The sequence below is a fragment of the Pavona decussata genome, unplaced genomic scaffold (genome assembly GCF_977016875.1).
Source record: "Pavona decussata unplaced genomic scaffold, jaPavDecu1.1 SCAFFOLD_38, whole genome shotgun sequence".
Classification (NCBI taxonomy): domain Eukaryota; kingdom Metazoa; phylum Cnidaria; class Anthozoa; order Scleractinia; family Agariciidae; genus Pavona; species Pavona decussata.
The window spans coordinates 3,385,389-3,400,000 of NW_028145460.1; the positions used below are offsets into that span (position 1 = coordinate 3,385,389).

Consider the following 14,612-nt stretch of genomic DNA (forward strand, 5'->3'; position numbering starts at 1 on the left):
CCGCGTTTTTTTTTTTTTTTTTTGCACAAAAGGTAGTCATTTCTTGTCTTTGAATGTGTTTCGTTTTCCACTCTTAGTTGTTTTGTCTTGGGCCCTTGAGTTTCTTGTAATCAAGAATTGGGAGCAAGCTCTTACTGTCTTGCTTTTTTTAGACTTAGTTTCATCGTTTTCTAGCGTTGGCTCTTTTGTTTTCGAGTTTTTAGATGCATCGTTTTCGAACCTTGTTTCGTTTTTAAGTTTTACGTGCATCATTTTCCAACATTGCGGGTTTTTCTTTTCCTTTGTTTCTTTTTATTTTTAGAGTGTAAGCTGTCTTGTTTTCGAGTTCTCAGTTCTATTAATAAACGACCATTTTCTCTCCATGCCACAAGCCGTGTGTATTCGGATGATTGCGCGCTGCGACGATATGTGACTGTAAGAGGCATCGTGGTAAGTTTAAGATGTTTTAAAAGTTTGTTGTATTTATGCCAGTCAATAACAGAACGGGGTCACCCAACGAGAACATTTAAGGAAAATACTTCAAGTGTTCTCTCCTGTGTTCCCAGATCGATTTGTGGCCTTTTAAAGACATATTTGTGAAAGCTATTAGAAATACAGATTGATCTGTTTGGATGCTTAAGCTGAAATTTTTAACTTGCAGTAAGTCTTAAGAAAGGATTTTTTATTGTCCGAATTTATTAGTAGTTGTTGGTTTTACGAAAATTCTAGCTGACCCTTTTTTGCATTTTCAATAGCACATTAATCCGCTTCGAAAGCGCGGACAGGAATTAGTTTTCCAGTGTAACGAATTCGAAATTTTGAGCTGACGTTTTGCCGAAGAAAACCTTACATTTACGACTAAATCTGAATTTGTAAGGCGATCAAAGCCATCAGAACAAATATCTACCGAAATGAACCGTTGGGTGCCGCCCATGATGGAACTGTAACATCCGTTCCAATTAATAGCAACACAGTCCTGTCAAAATGTTTCATTTGTTTTCAATGCAAAAGTTTATTTACTTGTGTGATCCCAAAATGTCCAGTGAACCTTCGTTACGGATAAAGTCCGTTAACAGGGACATGGGCCGACCCAACAATTCATTTCGCTGAAAATCTGTTCGGAAGGCGGAAATCATCTCAGAACTCCGGATTTAGTTTGAAAGAAAACCTAAGGTTTTCTTCGGGAATATACCGGCTCAAAACAATCGTTACACAGTAAAAATAATTCCTTTCGTTCTCCGGGAGGCAAAATTGTCGTCAAAAACGCCAAATATGGTCGGCTAGCATTTTTGTAAAGCAAATAGCAGCTAGTAAAACCGGGCAATAAAAGTTTACTAAATTTTCTCGTTTTGTGCCCCTGAAAGGGAATTTGTGGGGTTTATCAAACCATTACTTGTTTTAATTACAGAACGATGAAATATGAACGTTGAATAGTACGGAACTTAACTTTATTTGATAAGGAAATTTTGAAATCTAAAGGAGAGAATTGTTCACATAGTGATATAATTCAACCCCGCGCATGACAGTTTGCTAAATTTACATGTTCAGTAGCGAAAGTTCCTTTTTTCCGCCCAAGTTTATTCTTCAGTTTCGACCTTTCTTTCACTGATCCCATATGGAACAAGAATATGTTTATTCTACATGTACTTTATAAACTCTAAAACTGGCGTCCTTACCAGTAACTGGCCGGTTTATGAAATTACGGTGGCCGCTCAACACTTTTTTGCCGGTAGTATAAACAGCCCCAAACTATTGTGCTTTTGTTTTCTTTCTCTGGTTTGTATAACATTTATAATTTTAAGGAATGACACAACATTTTCGATTTTAAAAGACATGTTTCAACACTTCAAATGTCATCTTCAGTTCAAATTAACACAAAGTACAAAATTGAATTTATAATGCTACACAGAATGCTAATTGGCCATAACAACAAAAGGAAACAAGGAGAATGCATGATTGCAAGGAAAGTTTTTAATTGACATGATACAGTTGATGATTACAGAGGCGGTGGAGCGTTTTGAAACGTGGGGGGTGAGGGAGGGGGGGGGAGGCTCATCTTTCATCTAGCCCTGCGCATACCCCTCTTCAAATTTTCCAAAATGCCCTTTGCGTTGTTCGTTGGCACAAGCAAATCTCTTTGCAATCTTAACGGTGTCTAGGGTGTCCGTAATCGATTTGTGACAATGCATCCACGGTAGGCAGTTGTCCAGGTGGTCTTGCTTCTTAGGTAGTTCTTGAGTCGTCTGAGGGCAGAAAATGTGCGCCCTGAAGTCGCGGATGCTACTCATTCGGCTGGTAACTTTCAAATACATCTCTAAGAGTTCATGTACCTCTCCTAACAGTGTTTTGGTGACATGGGTTTTGTTGAAAGCTTCGCAAATGGTCCGTATATTTGTAACCTGACGTACTTCGGGCAGCGCAGTTCAAACTGGATCAAACGTTTTACAACATATCATTTCGCCAAGCACGATGCTGGTAAAACCATTTGTGAAAAGATCACGAAATTGAGTATTTTGCCAATTTTTATTCTGCGCTAGCGATATTTTCGGCACCAAAACGTTAGGGGAGGAGGGGCTGTGTCCCCCTGCCCCCTGCCCCGCCGCCTATGTGATTTAATGTAGATTGCTCCCATTGATGACCTGTAGAAGCTGGTGGAAGCGTGATCTAAGACACTAACACAATCGCGATAACATAAAGTGCGAAATTGTTGAGAATTTTGTAAAGGTCTGAATATGTGAGAGGTTCCATCACTAACCAGGTGCTCACGCACGCATGTGGAAAAAGGCCGAGTGGTTTCACCGACATAGCTGGCATTACAGCCCGCACACAAAAAAAGATATACCACATACGCACGGAGCCCACTAGGGATAGGGTCTTTCACGTTCAACAACTACCGATTTCTAAAGATGAAAAAACTAACTTAATTTATATGTTGGTAACAATAGCAACGCAAACAAAAATAGATTGAAAAAAATTTTCATAGGAAGAGGGGCAAGTATGGAGGATTCGCTCTCTTACCTCATAGTCTCTTGCTCAATCATAGTAGACCTGCCAGATTTAGTGTTCTTATGCTGTTTTTTAAAGCCTTGTAAGTTGGAACTGTTCTGCTTGAGAAAAGTAATGAGTTCCAGAGTTTTGGTGCCGTAAACCTCTACGATTTAAGGCCATAAGTTGAAGTGCTAGCCTTTGGTCGCTTTAAAATGTCACTTCCTCTTAGATTGTATTTATTATCTCTAAGACCGATCAGTTCTTTTATGCTTTTTGGTGCATGTTCACTATTAATAGCATTGAAAACTGTGCAAACTATTTTTGCGAGGCGTTGATTCTCAAGTGATGGTAAACCTATTTTAGTGAGTAGTTCGGAGTAGGGCCTTTGTCTGGTGGAAAAAGATTCTTTTGAAGGATTTTCAGTAAGCGTCTTGATGTCCTCTTGAAAACCCAACCAGGTGTTATTGCTCTTGTGAGCTCTATCAACGTGAGTCCTAATGAGACCCAGTTTACAAGAAAATAGGATTTAAAACCAAAGTAATTGGCCAATAGGCCAGTGGACGTTTTCTTACGATAAATACTACTCATTGTTGTTGATCAAAACATCTAGGAATGGTATTTTATGATCAACTTCTTTTTCCATAGTGAGCCTGGTTTCTAGTTAAGACCGTCATGGACAACGCAGAGGAAATTATAAAGACAATCTTTATCGGTACATTCGTTGCCACATTTCTTCGCAACACAAGTCGAGTTCAACAAGCTATTAAGTTGTGCAAGGAATGTTTGGTTCTGCTAAACAACAAAGACCTGGAAAAACAAAAGAAATTTGTTGAATTATCATACACACGGATATACTCATTATTGTTTAACACTTACTGCCGTCTTTACGATCACTCAACTGTTATAGAATGTGGTAGGAAACTTTTACACTTTCTGCGGGGATGTGGCGATAAAACCCAAGAAAGCCAGGTAACCTGTAAAATGGCAAAATTATGCTACCTTCAGGGTAAATATAAAGTAGCCATAAACCTTTACAAGGAAGCACTCCGAATCATGATAGAAAAAGGCAACAGGGAAGGACAATCCACGTGTTATCGGAACCTGGGAACTGTGCATGTATCTCTCGGTGAATATGAAAAGGCCAAAACGTACCAGGAAAACGCGCTTGTGATCACAAAAGAAATTGGTGACAAACGAGGAGAGGCCACTTGTTATGGAAACCTGGGAACTGTGTATGAGTTTCTCTGTGAATATGAAAAAGCCAAAACGTACCAGGAAAACGCACTTGTGATCACAAAAGAAATTGGTGACAAACGAGGAGAGGCCACTTGTTATGGGAACCTGGGAACTGTGTATGAATTTCTCTGTGAATATGAAAAAGCCAAAACGTACCAGGAAAACGCACTTGTAATCCGAAAAGAAATTGGTGACAAACGAGGAGAGGCCGCGTGTTATAGGAACCTGGGAACTGTGTATCAATCTCTCGGTGAATATGAAAAGGCCAAAACGTACCAGGAAAAAGCACTTGTGATCCTGAAAGAAATTGGTGAGAAACAAGGAGAGGCCACGTGTTATGGAAACCTGGGAACTGTGTATCAACTTCTCGGTGAATATGAAAAGGCCAAAACGTACCAGGAAAACGCACTTGTAATCCGAAAAGAAATTAGTGACAAACGAGGAGAGGCCGCGAGTTATGGGAACCTGGGAACTTTGTATGAATCTCTCAGTGAATGTGAAAAGGCCAAAACGTACCAGGAAAACGCACTTGTAATCCTGAAAGAAATTGGTGACAAACGAGGAGAGGCCGCGTGTTATGGGAACCTGGGAACTTTTTATCAATCTCTCGGTGAATATGAAAAGGCCAAAACGTACCAGGAAAACGCACTTGTAATCCGAAAAGAAATTGGTGACAAACGAGGAGAGGCCGCGAGTTATGGGAACCTGGGAACTTTGTATGAATCTCTCGGTGAATGTGAAAAGGCCAAAACGTACCAGGAAAACGCACTTGTAATCCGAAAAGAAATTGGTGAAAAACGAGGAGAGGCCGCGTGTTATGGGAACCTGGGAACTTTGTATCAATCTCTCGGTGAATATGAAAAGGCCAAAACGTACCACGAAAACGCACTTGTAATCCGAAAAGAAATTGGTGACAAACGAGGAGAGGCCACGTGTTATGGGAACCTGGGAACTGTGTATCAATCTCTCGGTGAATATGAAAAGGCCAAAACGTACCAGGAAAACGCACTTGTGATCCGAAAAGAAATTGGTGACAAACGAAGAGAGGCCGTGTGTTATGGGAACCTGGGAACTTTGTATCAATCTCTTGGTGAATATGAAAAGGCCAAAACGTACCAGGAAAACGCACTTGTGATGACAAAAGAAATTGGTGACAAACAAGGAGAGGGCGTGTGTTATGGGAACCTGGGAACTGTGTATCAATTTCTCGGTGAATATGACAAGGCGAAAACGTACCAGGAAAACGCACTTGTGATTTTGAAAGAAATTGGTGACAAACGAGGAGAGGCCACGTGTTATGGGAACCTGGGAACTGTGTATCACTCTCTCGGTGAATATGACAAGGCCAAACCGTACCACGAAAACGCACTTGTGATCACAAAAGAAATTGGTGACATACAAGGAGAGGCCACGTGTTACAGGAAACTGGGAACTGTCTATAAGTGTCACGGGGAATATGGAAAGGCTGAAACACACTACAAGAACGCCCTTGTGATCCTGAAAGAAATTGGTGACAAACAGGGAGAAGTGGAAAGTTGTATAAACTTAGGATCGTTGTTTCACTTTCTTGGTAAATATGCTGAGGCTAAAGCTTATCACAATAGAGCCCTCGCCGTGAGCAGAGAGATAGGTTACGTAGATGGGGAGGCTCTTTCACATCTCAACCTAGCATACGACTTCTTATCAGAAGGAAATTCAAGTTTACAAAATGACGTGGTTTCGAATCTCTTGGCAAGCATCATCAAGTCTGAGAGAATGCGAAATGGTCTTGGACGCAATGAACAATTTAAGATATCCCTGTTAGACAAGCACAGTCCTTCCTATCAATTACTCAGCGCAATGTATTGTCTTGGTGTGGGAAAAGAGAAAGAAGCTCTTTGTGTCCTAGAGCTTGGTAGAGGCAGAGCTCTGGCAGACTTAATCTCTGGTCTGTATTCTGCTCAACAAAAAATATTAGTCAATCCGCTGTCATGGCCTGAGATTGAAAGGATCGTGAAGAAAGAAATTGACTGTAACTGTCTATACATTTCTTATTTCCAACGAGATATGTTTTTGTGGGTCCTTAAAGGAAACAAACCAACACTTTTCCTTAAGGTAGACGTCAACGAGTGTTTTGTCAAAAAGGGATTAGAAAGAAACGTTCAGGAAGTTTTCAGTGTGAAAACATTCAGAAGGTTTAATGTCGTCCGTCATGATGAAGAGAGCTACGAAGATCGATCGCTGTTTTTTTCAAAAGTCGGCGACTCAAAACATGAAACATCGAAGGAAGGAAGCTCGGCAGAATTCCGCCCAGTAGAGACCGAAGAAGAGGAAGACCTACAACCCGTTCCCACCCTAGCCGAGTGTTACCAGATGATCATCGCTCCTGTGGCTAACTTTCTCGACGAGCCTGAAATCGTGATTGTCCCTGATCGTGCCTTGTACAAAGTTCCATTCGCAGCATTAAAGGATGAAAGTGATATATACCTGTCGCAGACTTACATAATCCGCATTGTTCCTTCTTTGTCGACTCTCGGGCTCATTCAGGACAGTCCAGCAGATTATCACAGTCAGACCGGAGCACTGGTAGTGGGTGATCCGGACGTTGGGGACGTGCTTTACAAGGGACGCATTCAGAAACTTTGTCGCTTGCCATCTGCAAGAAAGGAAGCGGTGATGATTGCAGAACTACTCGGAGCAGAGCCTTTGTTAGAGGAGCGAGCAACTAAACAAGCAGTTCTTCAGAGGATGCCCTCTGTAAGTCTGATTCATTTTGCTGCTCATGGTCATGCCGAGAGAGGAGAAATTGCTCTTGCTCCTCAACGCCCCACTAACGCGACTCCATGCGAGAAAGACTACCTCTTGACAATGGATGACATTTCACAAGTTCAACTGCGTGCCAAACTTGTAGTACTCAGCTGTTGTCACAGTGCACAAGGAAAAGTTAGAGCTGAGGGAGTTGTTGGAATCGCTCGGGCATTCTTAGGATCTGGTGCACGCTCAGTGTTGGCGGCCCTATGGTCCATACCAGACGAGGCAACAGAGCAGTTAATGAGTCGTTTCTACAAACACCTGGTTCGTGGAAAAAGTGCCAGTGAGTCTCTTCATCAGGCCATGAAGTGGAGGAGAAGTAACGGCTATGCTGACTTGGAGAACTGGGCGCCTTTCATGCTGATTGGGGATAAGGTGACGTTTGATTTCGGAAAGTAAAGGTGAGTTTTATGAATGAATTATATCATTACGGGTGTGGAATTTATTATTATTATTATTATTATTATTATTATTATTATTATTATTATATTATTACTTCTATTATTATTATTATTATTATAATTATCATTTTTTTAATTAAAAAAATATATAATTTTATTAACATATTCCACACAAATTGCTATTTACACGTTACAAGTATATAAAAAAGAGCTATTAAAAATCTATTTACAATTTATTTTACAATTTATTAAAAAAGAGACTATTTTCAAGCACAATTTCAGTAATAATTTTTTTTAAATATTTTTTTAATGTTTTTGTAAAGAAAAAGAAAAAAACGAATGTCGCGAAGTATAAAATCAGCTCCACTTGATGAAAAGAAGAAAAACATAAACAACATACGCATCTCTCAAATGGCCCCTTCTGCAGTTTCAATGTCAATGATCGCGTTCTTGATGTCGCGTTGAATTCTTCGTAATGTCCTTGAACCTCTAAGACAGACGAGTGCAGATCTTAACAGTGCCAATGAAATTAGACTTCTGATCCATGACATGGTTTTGGCATATTGCTCCCCTTTCTATTATTCCCCTTATTATTATTATTATTATTATTATTATTATTATTATTATTATTATGATGATGATGATGATGATTATTATTAATATTATTATTATTACTATTATTATTATAATTATTGTTATTATAATTATTATTATTATTATTATTACTATTATTATTATTATTATTATTATTATTATTATTATTATTATTATTATTATTATTATTATTATTATTATTATTATTGAATAAATTATTCAGGGAATGTCTTCCATTCTCTTGGAAACACTTATGGTTCTGACAGAAGACCAAACGGTATATTGTTATTGGAGTGTTCTCTGATTCCGTGATTTATGAACATTATAATAGGATAAACATCAATTCTACCTATATTGGGTTAATTTATACTTTCAACAAGAACACAATTCCTCTTACACCGCCTTAAAAACGGCGTGCAGTTCATTCTGTTTTAGAGAGTTACATAAAAGAAATACTGCTGATTCAGTGTATTTGCTGATATCTAAGAGGTTGCGCTCACTCAAAAATCTTCAACAAATACAGGGGTAGCGTGGTCTTTGTTAAATAAACATTTCGAAATGGATTTGATAAAGTTTCTAAAACGAATTAATCACAGTTCAAAGATTACAGAAGAAGCGGAGTGAGCGAAGTAGTATTGTAACCAGCAGGTTGGCGATCAGGCGAAGTAACTGAACTAGCGATAGAAAAGTTGGCTATGAACAAATTCAACAATTTCCTTTAGAACTCAACTTGATATGAGGCCTTTAATTCCCGAGCCCTTCAGTTTGGTAGTTATGCGCCAGACTAAATAATTATTTCCAATGACAGATTACAACACTAACCCCAAAATACGATGTTTGTTTATCAGTTGCAGGTGTCTGGCCCAGTCCACCCGCCGAGGAGTGCCTGAGAGAACAGAACATTCTTTGAAACAGGACGTCAGTAACTTGGACAGTAAACTAAAGTAGAATCACTTGGGCTGAATGCATTGACTTATCACAGTTGTATTTTAAAGCGAGTTGGATTCGCGTGCTTATGTTGTAGTTTTCGTTGTCAGGACGGCTTCCTCGATCCAAATTAAGAACAAAGGCTATCCTCACATAGTTTAGGAGTTTACTGAGTATTGGGTTTTAATTTGGTAGCATTTAGAGTTCTCTAAATACACACGTTATTTAATTTAAGGGTGGTTATATTTTGTAAGGTATAAATAAGGTAGACGCAGGTTTTCTTTTTACTACCACAAGTGAAATGTGTTTGATAAAACCAACTTAATCCTCAATCATGTTGAACTTCTCGACATCACGATCAAAAGGATCAGCGGATGGTAGTTTCCTTGCCAGTAGAGCAGTCTTCGATTAAGTGTGGAAAGTAATTCGCGTTTGCTTTACTACGCTCTGCGATTGCTTAACAACACACGCACCACTTTCTCAGCAAATGAAAAGGAAAACCAATCAAGACTTGCTCGCACGCGTTTTCCCGCGCTTGACTCTGGTTACATGTATTTGTTTCTTATTCTGATTTCTCATTGCTCTGTGTAAGTCTGCTGTGATTGGTGTTAGTGATCACTTAAAAGTATTTACTCTGTCGTTAGTGGATTTGCAGGTTCTGCTTGAAATTCCCACTAAGATTTTTTTGTTAATGTCGCATATTACAGTTTCTATTTTATGAAGTGGTCAAATGCGTGTAGGTTTATGTAGTCGCTGGTTCAATTTCTGCTGACCTTTTGAAAACAAAAGGATGTTTACCCAGTCACAATCGGATACAGGAAGCATAAAAGTAATTTTGTATATATATCAAGTTGCTAAATCGAATGCTGTCTTGTGACGCAGATAACACAGTAACGTTCTTTATTATTATTATTTTGTTTAATCCCTGTTCCCTTTGGCACCTTCGGCTTTAATTAATCGCATTTTACTACTACGTGAAATCTTAAATAATTAAACACCTTGATTATAGAGAAAAGACAGTCCGGACGGGGGGATCCAACGAGAACATTGAGGTAAAATACTTAAAATGTTGTCTCAGATCGTTTTCTGCCCATTTAAAGACACGGACGCTTTAGCGGAAAATTGAAATTGAAGAAAAAAGTTCAGGGATCGGAATCTTACTCTTGTTGGTTGTACGATAATTCAAGACACTTTTAGTTGACATTTTGGCGAAGAAAACTTTGGATTTTCTTTGCAACTAAATCCTTTCGAACAGATATTCACCGAAATGAACCGTTGGGTGCCCCTGATCGCCAAACGTCTATCGACGTCGAAAACAATTTTTTAAAACTTAGCTTTCTCACTCTCGAGAGCGCGTTAGTGATTTTGTTTTTAACGGAAATTTTAAATCAGCTTAAACAAAGTAAAGAGCTGTTTGAAAGCTTTTCTTTACAAGCAGAGAAATAACGGTATTTCACGAAAATATATTTTAGCGAACACAGCTGGTAGCAAGGGCGTTTGCTGTCAAACAGTTGCTATAAAGTAAGCATTAAAGCATTTTTCAATGATCTGTACAGGTGTTAAACTGATAATCTTTTAATAAAAACTTTGGTAATTTACATGCAAGTAAAGGGAATGCTAGACTCCGAATAGTTTCTGTTGCGAGGGGCGAGTTGCAAGCGCGAGTGCAAGCGCCAGAAGGCTTGCTGAAACGATTGCGCTTTAAGTCCTCTCATTCCTAGAATATTTTATTTTGATTTACCGATATAGAGTATCCTGGCTTATGGAAATTTCTGTTAGAGTTACTTCGTAACAGGCTCGTAGCCAGATCAAATTCTTTACCGACGCAATACTAAGTTAGAAAAGAAATGGGGATTGTTGCCATGCGTAAAAAGGCAAAACTGGAGCCTATTGATTTTTTATCGCACCGTTCCTTTGTGAAAGTCCCAATATTTAGAACCCTCCATAATCCGCAAAACGCAAGTGTTGCCCACAGAAAAAAGAAATTTCTCGGCGCTCGATACTGATAACACATACAAACACCATGGCTGGTGATTGCAAACATTTTCCTTTGTTAAAAACATAATTAAGTTCCAAAACATTTTTATTAACCCTGGACATTTTACCTTGAAGCCAACTAACTACCTCGGTTGCCACTATACTGGCTATGGGCCTGCTCTCGACGCCGAGAGGGGGGCGGGGGCACTCCCCTATAAATATGACGTGTATGCTCGTCGGAAAAAATTTCGAAAACAGCCCTAAAAAGTGTCACAGTCCAGTTTTGTGGGCGTGGCCCAAATTCATTTTTCACCCATAAAAGGGAATAATTTTTAAAAGAACAAATTAAGGACACGGCCTAACTATGTCCATCTTCTCATGGCCACTTCCTGTCTTATTGTCCCCATACATGTTCTTCCTCTCATCTCAGTCCTCGTTTGTAACCGGTAGGCTCTTGTATAAAAAGGAGTCCAGCTTCCTTTCATCAGCTTTAGTCGTTCCGCCTCCATGTTTTAAAACCAAACAACAACACCGAGATGACACTGGACTAGAAAAGGCTGACCTTAGTCTTGATCATAAACTTGCTGTTCTTTCAGAACTTCACCGGATTTTTATACGTTGCTTTTGAGTTTTCAAAGCCTTGGGAATGTGGTCTCTCTATATAAGGAATGTGCTCTGTATGGGTGTTAGCACGATGCTTATCAGGCTCGCAAACATTCTAGTTGCTGGTTTAGTGGTTCAATATCAGTGGCTGAAATCAAACTTTTGCACAAACGTACCTTAAGAGGGCCGCTTGAGAGAGACGTTCCCCTTAACGACGATTTGGCTGCAATTTGCTTAAGTGACGCGAAGAAAATGCCATTTGCTGTACGGCAGTATGTTTTTTTTTTCTGGCCAAATCTTGGTGTGAATGGGTTAACAACTTTGAATGAGGCAAAGGGTAAGAGAAACAAGCACTAATATCTATATTAATTACAAAAACATCGAGACTGGTGTATTATTCAAAGTGACACAGGCATACTCGGTAAAAGGAAATCCGAGTGCTCCAATTAGGAGTCGAACCTAAGACCTTCCGATTACTAGTTCGTATGATATATCTGCAGAGCTACAGGAGACTCGTGGGAGCTATGGCCATTAAACTAGTTTCATGGGACAAACATCCTCCATACTACCAGGATTGGAATGTCAATGTGTGGCATATGCGCCATGGAATATATGTGATTACATACGTACAAAAACATTGGTAGCATGCGTTTCACATCTCACAGTGAATATACCAAACAAGACATCGAGAAAGAAAAACGCGTTTTTTGTAGGAAGTACAAATCCATCACTGCAGATATAGGCACGCAAAGGTACACTGTGTGTCCATCCAGGTAGGCGTGAGTTTTAAACTATATCAAGTTTGAAGTTTCCCGTACATGTTGCGCTGTTTATGCATCGCTACAAAGCTTAACGTATGGGATTTTATAAGCCTTATTGTATCCCACTCCTTTTTTTGGACCGGGTCTATAGACTTGGTCCATTATGGTCCATGGACCCGGTCTAAAAGTTGGGTCCATGTTTTGTCCATGGTTGCACAAGAACTATTTGGAAAAGCAGTGAGGAGAGTATGTAAGATCCTAAAGCTAATCGTGTTTGAAATATTTTGCCGCGTGAGGCAGCTCTTGCCACCTCAGCACCTATTTTAAAGCTTATTCCTCGCCTTAAGTTATTCATATTAAGCACCTGTAATGATTATTTTGACCCGTAGAATTATTTATATGTTGATTTGTTCGGACATGATTATTTGATAATCGGCTTTGGAACAACCTGGCCCAAGAGTGTAATTAACTAAGCAACTAAGAATCAAAGTAAACTTATTAATTACGTTTACAGCATTTCTATTGAGCATTGATTCTTCCAAAGAAAGAAGCTGTGGGAGCACTTTGCTCAACTCGTAAATGATTTTATCGTCAATCAGCCGCAAAACCTTTAAAGCTTCATGCAAAAGAACCATAATTGTTTGAATAGTGAATAGTGACCTGTTAAATAGTACTCGGATGAGAAGGGACAAGGGACAGGATTTTAACCAATTTTCTGGAAAGTAAAATTGCTTCAATATGTTTTCTCAATCATATTTTCCCACTTTTAAACAATGTATATGAATGTCTAGAACAAGCCAATTATAGGATTAAGCTGATTTAACAAATAGACACCATTCTGCCGTGCGTCTGTGCTCTGGGATAGCGCACTGATGACGTCAAAACGTGGTGAGAACAACGAAGTACTATACGAGCCGCAGGCGAATAGCGTGACTGATGTTCTTACCACGTTTTGACGTCATCTGTGCGTTATCAGAGAGTCATCAGAGTACAGACCCACGGCAAAATGGAATCTATTTGTTTTATACAATAACCAAGACTTTTGACCACATTTCGTGAGCGAGCATCACGTTGACTGAGTCTGAAACTGACTCGCAGTTGTGATCCTCAAAGTTAGGGTAAAGTCCGAAAGAATTTCATGAACAATGTTTTCAAAACTAACCTTTATTCCAGTAGAAATTTCTTGCCCCAAAAATATTACAGCATGTCAGTCGCTTCACTACGATTTGTGATCGATTACTCGCCATTATCGGATTTCTATCGGCGAGAAATTTGGGCAAATATTTCCTTCCTTTTCACGGCACAACAAAGTTCTAGTATCTTTTAACCTGGTTGAGGTCACTGTCAACGGTCTTTATCCAATTTTTCGTCAGACAGTTTTCCTTTCTTGCGAAAATTTGCCTATGTTTGTCCCGGTGCTACACGCAAGAACAGTTTGCAAAACTTTGTTGACTAGTTACTCTGGCTGGACTCTAGACTCTGATCACGTGGGCCGGTCACACCACTCGATGACGTCAATCGCGCGTCTATATTCTGATACCTTACTCTGATCATAAACGCCGCTCCACCAATCACAACGCAAGTTTTACACTGTTCATTGTATAAATAAGAAACAATGTATGACTAGTGACACAACTTTACACTACAATTCTCCACTCCAGAAAACTGTGAAAAGATTGGTTCGAGTCAGGGAATGCGGTATGGTTTGGGTAGACGATCCCGTCGATAAATAAGGGAGTGCACTTTTGGATAGTTTCTAAATGTAGCGTAGCTCTTGGTAAATAGTTTTTACCTGAAAGAGTATTTTCCTACACAACTGAATTCCAAAAAAACTGCTAAACTAGATCTACAATTCCTTGAGAAAATGTCAAAAATTCACTTATTCATCGGTGCATTTTCCCTCTGTCCACCCAATCATAATCATAATCATAATCCCTCAGTCGCACCAGTCTCCCCATAGTTTCTGGAGTGGGGAATAAATTATTGACTTTATGGAAAGGAATATTTAAGCCTGGGCGTATTTTTCGCTCTCAGTTTTTCAAACACTTTTTTCCAACTGTATGAATGCCTAGAAGAAACCGAATATAGGGTAACTGCTGATGTAAAAATAATGCATGCATTAAGAAAATTTTTAAATTAAATAGACCCTATACGAAAATGGCTGACACCAAATATTCTTTTTGTTTACATTCAAATTAGCCCTGCTACCCTGAGATCAAAACTCAAATGAGTATTTTACCGAACGAGGTTAGTCGGAATAAAAGGTCTATTGACTGTTCATAAATTACTCTGCAGTGGGTTTTTGATTTTTGTCCTGAACAAGGGCAACTTACGTGTGAGGTCATTTGCACCACCC

The 14,612-nt window shown here is 39.2% G+C and overlaps 1 protein-coding gene across 1 annotated transcript; it reads left to right on the forward strand.

Annotated features, from left to right (window-relative positions):
• The first annotated feature begins 306 nt into the window (after positions 1-306).
• Positions 307-9,851, forward strand: LOC146483652 (uncharacterized). Its single transcript, XM_085105815.1, has 4 exons — positions 307-429; positions 3,613-5,730; positions 5,830-7,394; positions 8,837-9,851. The coding sequence occupies exons 2-3, from the start codon at positions 3,640-3,642 to the stop codon at positions 7,390-7,392; spliced, it is 3,654 nt and encodes a 1,217-aa protein (XP_084961941.1). The 5' UTR covers positions 307-429; positions 3,613-3,639; the 3' UTR covers positions 7,393-7,394; positions 8,837-9,851.
• Positions 9,852-14,612: the final 4,761 nt, after the last annotated feature.